The 5,508-nt window shown below is 42.3% G+C and overlaps 1 protein-coding gene across 1 annotated transcript in view; it reads left to right on the top strand.

The window, feature by feature from the left end:
• The window catches only part of LOC104952304 (prestin-like), a 7,883-nt gene extending 2,861 nt beyond the window's left edge, over nucleotides 1–5,022 (top strand). Inside the window, exon 3 of the mRNA XM_010779104.1 lies at nucleotides 4,344–5,022. Within this exon, the coding sequence (XP_010777406.1) occupies nucleotides 4,344–4,504 (161 nt within the window). The 3' untranslated portion in view covers nucleotides 4,505–5,022. The remainder of the gene's footprint in view (nucleotides 1–4,343) is intronic.
• Nucleotides 5,023–5,508: the final 486 nt, after the last annotated feature.

Raw genomic sequence — 5,508 nt, 5'->3', positions numbered from 1 at the left:
ATCGACCGGTGTTATTTTTTCCGTGAGACTTGCACGGTCAAAACGAAATAACCCCCCCCAGACCCCCCCAGGCCTTTTTTGGTCAGTCATAGACCACACTCCCATCCCAATCCCAAATCAATTTTCAACACTTAGCTCACCCGGGTAACCAACCCACCACCCCCAATACCATACCCGTCCGCATACAATTACCTGTTTGCTTGTGTCCGGTGAGCAAAGTGTTGTATGGGTATTGGATTAGGATTGGGAGTGTGGTCTAATGACTGACGCAAAAGCCTGGGGGTTGGGGGGTTAATTTCGTTATTGACGTGCAAAGTCTCACCTGACAAATAACACCGGTTCGGATTCCGTTGGACACCGTTATTAGTACGACAGATTAGGATCGTAGAACTAATACGGTAGGTAGGACACTCCACCCCTACTAATAGAGCCGTTTCCTCTATCACGAGTGCATAGTGTCTAAAAAAGTCTAAACCACTTGTTTATAAACTCTCTTTTACCAATAAAACACCACATATATCTTTTTCAAAATCTAGAAACTCAAAGTAGAGTACTTTTTACCAGAACTCGTTTTTGTTTTCACAAACGCAAATAATAAAAACAAGTCACATAAAGTTTTGTAGTCGCATGTTTTGATCGTTCAGAGTCTGATATGAGTGATGAAATGGTTTGTGTAACGGAAAAGTGTTTTTTGTATGATAAATTTTTTTTTTGGACTTGCTATGTTTGTGTTTGAGTGTGTGTACTCTTTGTTCGGACTTTCCGACACACACCACCCTAATATAATTTTAATTCTTCGAGTTATCTCTACATTCTACAAAAGTGTATTGTCCTTGAACGGATACGGTAACCACGTATAATGTTGGTCATACTCTCCTTTGATTTAATGGTCCAAAGCCACACCTACAAAAATAACGACACCAATTTGTGGCGGAGTAAATGAAGAAGTAACTAAAGAAATAGAATGGTAGGTTCCGCACGTTCTGTTCATGCAAAAGAAATTCTAGAAACCCCCCTCATTGCCCAATATATTTCCTAATAAAATACCCACTTAGGGTCGGACTGTTCTATGTTTGTTTGTGTCTCTTTTCAGTACTCCTCCTGAATGACGACGTCGGCCGCTACTGGTGGACTTGCCAGGTGTACCGACGTATAAAGGTATTTTGGACGTCTCATGTTTGGTGAGTCAATGAGAGGACTCCCCTTTGTGACTACTGATGTTCGGATTCGTCCCTATTTTGAGGTCTCGAAAATGCAGATGGTGGAGGGAGGACAACAAGGGCTAAGGTTGGGTCACACATAGGACATTTTCCAGTATTCATCTCTATATATGTCCTGAGATTTCAGATCAAGCAGACGGAGTAAAATAGGTCATCAGGCGCCTAAACAGACTAGAGTATAAAACCGACTTATGTGAGATGTACATGTTCAGCCCCCACTATAGGTAGGGTCGATGGAAGAGAGAGAGTATGCAGCCGGAAGTGTACGAGCTTAGACCAGCATGTGGAGATGAGTCTCTATGTGGCGTATATGTGTCTGACAGCACAGACAACCGATGATCGTCCGTGTAGTCCCCTGAAACACACGGAAGAGGTGAGAAGAGTGATTCCGAGCGAACCCCTCATTCATGACAATAAATACGACGCGTATCTCGAGAAAATACAGAACGTTAATATCTTGATGTAACCGAGGGAGATTTACTATTGCGCTCAGGTGTAGATCACCACATACGTCGTCTGTCGGCAAGAAATGGACATGATAGATACCACTGTCATAGCCACAGATAAGGCGCTAAGAGATGCCTTAGATAGGTAGGTCCGGGTACTCGGCTCTACAACCTAGGAGTAGACTCAGATGTAAACAAAGACAGAGATGTTGAGCGGTACCAGATTCACTAAGTCTTATTCCCTTTAGGAGTAGGTAGCGCGTGGTAAAGATCATATGTACTAAGCGAATATGTGTTAGCCTTTATACAGAGTTAAAGATTCGTTGTAAACTCTGCCATGTTTGCAATGGGATGTAGAGATAGTGAGCTGGAGAGGAGGAGCTATAGATAGAAGTAGGTAGGTAGGTAGGGTAGAATAGGTAGGTAGATAGATAGGTAAGGTGGGTACAGGTAGATATGTCACCCTCAGTGAGGGAGGGTACCAGGTAGAGCGAAGAGTTCAGCGTAGCTAGGGTATGGTTAGTGAACCTACGCTAATTAGGACAAACTGCAACTACTACATAGAGCACATCACAGGAGCCTGAGAGTAGATAACCGCTAACTTAGCGTGATGAGAGCCTAAGCATAGTAGTAGCGCACTAGTTGCTAAGCTGTCCTTAGATAGAATATGACAGTATATGTTGCCCTATAGTAAGAGTGGTTACGGTACTGAAGGTTACGTAACTCTCTATCTCATTCTTATGGCGTTCACGCCCGAAATAGTACATCATGACGTTAGTCGAGGAGCCGGTTCGTAAGAACAGCCTTCAGAACATACGCAGACAACGTATCAGTATGTAGAGTTATGTTATCAGTGTGAGAGAGGTTTTGAGGTTTGTATGCTAACTGTCGAATTACATAAACGAGTGAGTTACGAGAAGTTAAGTGAAGCTAAGAGTATGCGTAGATAGAGATCGTAGTAGGAGCTTAAACCTAATAGACACACAATATAGTGGATGACAGTGATCAGTGTGTATCCTGTCACGTGGTTAGCATAGCGTAATGAGGAGAGCGTAGTTCTGTAACGATCGACCGTAGCGTACAAGTAGCGAGACGTACATTAGCAGTAACATTAACAGAACACTCAGGTTCAGTAGTGTATGCGTAGACTACAACGGGTCCTTGTCCTACGGGTGTCCAGGGGACACAGGCATGAAGGAACTTACAGGGGACCTAGGCGTGTCAGGTGTTAGTGTTAGTTGTATTGGTCGTTTTAAGTCTGTAAATAAGAGGTCATAGAGGTTAGATAGAGGTAGGTAGAGATGTAGATTATGTGTCGGAGTCATAAGTCGACTCTTTGACATATGTGTAGGTCGTAGAATCATTGTACATAGAACCATGTAAGGAATGTATTTACGACTAATGATGAGATAGGTAACGAGTAAGATAAAATACCTGTGAAAATACGGTAATGTAGGTTTCGCTAAAGGTAAGTATAGATAGGTAGAATAGGTAAGGTAGGTAGATAGAATAAGTTAGATGAAAGTTATAGCGAACACCGTGAGGGTTTAGCAGATAGTGGGTGTCCCTCGTTAAATAGGTAGATAGGTAGGTAGATAGGTAGGAATATAGATAGGTAGATAGGTAGGTAGTAGATAGATTAGTAGATAGAATAGTGATAGGTAGATAGATAAATAGGTAGGTAGGTGGGAGGTAGATAGGTAGGTAAGATAGGTAGATAAGGGTAGATAGGTAAGACATAGGTAGAAAAAAGGGTAGGTAGGTAGGTAGGTAGATAGGATAGGTGGGTAGGTAGCATTAGGTAAGAGTAGATAAATAGGTAGAGTAGGTGGGTAGGTAGATAGTATAGGTAGGATAGGTAGAGTGCGGTAGGGTAGGTAGATAGATAAATAGGTAGGTCAGGTGGGTACGGTAGATAGGTAGGTAGGTAGATAAATAGATAAATGAGGGTAGGTAGGTAGGTAGGAGATAAGCGTAGGTGGGTAGGTAGATAGGTAGATAGATGAGATAGATAGATAGATAGATAGGTAGGTTGGGTAGATAGAGTAGCGTAGGTAGATAGATAGATAGCGTAGGTGGGTAGGTAGATAGCGTAGGTAGGTAGATAGGGTAATAGATAGATAGGTAGATAACCATTAGGTAGGTAGATAGGTAGGTAGGGTAGATAGGCTAGATAGATAGGTAGATAGGTAGGTAGATAGGTAGATAAAAAGGTAAGGTAGGTAGGAATAGCCTGTGCAATAATCATGCTGTCTAATCAGCATCTTGATATGCCACACCTGTGAGGTGGGATGGATTATCTCGGCAAAGGAGAAGTGTTCACTATCACACATTTTTTCAGATTTGTGAACAATATGAGAGAAATGGTTATTTTGTGTACGTAGAAAATGTTTTAGATCTTTGAGTTCATCTCATGAAAAATGGGAGCAAAAACAAAAGTGTTGCGTTTATATTTTTGTTCAGTGTAGTTTCTGTTGTTTACTTCCATTCAGTAAGACTTTTAGATTCCCTATTCACTGTGGAGGCAAAACGGTTTGAATAATTGATATAAAAATGATCGTTTTGAGGGTGAAGCATTCCTTTTTAATGGTAGAGCACAAACTCAGATATGTAAATACTTAAACCACTGTGATATGAGAACAGATGTTGACCTCTCTCTCTCTCTCTGATCTCACAGGGAACCTCCTGTCTGACCTGGACTCCTTACAGTTTTTCTCGGGGGTCATGACTCCAGAGATGGTGTTCCCCACCGTCCACGACGCTGCGCTGAGCTGCCAACGCTCACATCCAGCGTTTGCTCCGACCAAAGCTAAAACACCTCAGATCCACGTTGAGTGACGGCAGCTAGCATTGGGAGAAACCACCGATAGCCAAGGTGGATGTTTTGCCATCTGATGAAGCACTTTAGTCTGACTTTATGGTGCATAGAGCAACGTTTTGCTTTTAGCCAATCAGGAAATTAGTTTCCAGCTGACATTCCTACAGCCTTATTCCTCTCTGGGATTGTTTAAGAAGTCTTTGGGAGATGAGAGAAGCAGCCGCTGCCATAAGACCTTGTTCGAATGATTTCCGTTTAGTGACTGCCTCATCCTGCTGGTATCAAATGTTACAGAGAAGCTGTGTTCTGATAGATCTACGAGTATTTAAATACTGTGTCATATTCAAACCAGCAAAAACAGTATCATGTGTGTTCAGTACAATGCTTGTGTAGTATTGTGCGTTACTGTTTGTTAAAGCTGTTGTTGTTGTTATTTAAAGGTTACGAGATGCCTTAAATGTTACCGTCATGTGGTTATTTTGTAAACATATCACGTACACTAAATTCTGGAATAAACTTTATTTTTAAGTGAACAAGAGTGAGAACAAAAAGGACAGTTTGTTTTGCTTCTTTTGACAGTAAAAAGCCAGCTACACACACACACACACTTAGTTGTAGGTCATGTATCTGGGGGTGGCGCTGAACTTGGCGTAGGACTTGATGACCTTGTTGACGGCCTCCAGGAAGTCTTTCTCCGTGGCGATCTTCCTGCGGGCTCTGATGGCGAACATGCCGGCCTCCGTGCACACACTGCGGATCTCAGCGCCTGAAACACACACACCACATCAGACACTGCTGACACAACAACTTCCAGGACAATGAAGATGAAGTGTTCGAGTTCAGGCTGTCATTTTAGCCGCTAAACCGGTTCAGCTGCATTTGGATTACCTCAGGAGACATTATAAAGATAAGAGACAGCTTTTGCAACCGTCTGATTGGTCTATATATTAGCCTGCTTACTTGATTTGACCAACTCACACACACAATGCCTTTACTCTGCATTACCTGCAGGTCTGCATTAAGA

This window comes from Notothenia coriiceps, unplaced genomic scaffold (assembly GCF_000735185.1).
Source record: "Notothenia coriiceps isolate Sejong01 unplaced genomic scaffold, NC01 NC01_scaffold00000339, whole genome shotgun sequence".
In the NCBI taxonomy this organism is placed as follows: Eukaryota; Metazoa; Chordata; class Actinopteri; order Perciformes; family Nototheniidae; genus Notothenia; species Notothenia coriiceps.
The sequence above is the reverse complement of the archived record's forward strand: the minus strand, read 5'-3'. Positions and strand labels throughout refer to the sequence as shown.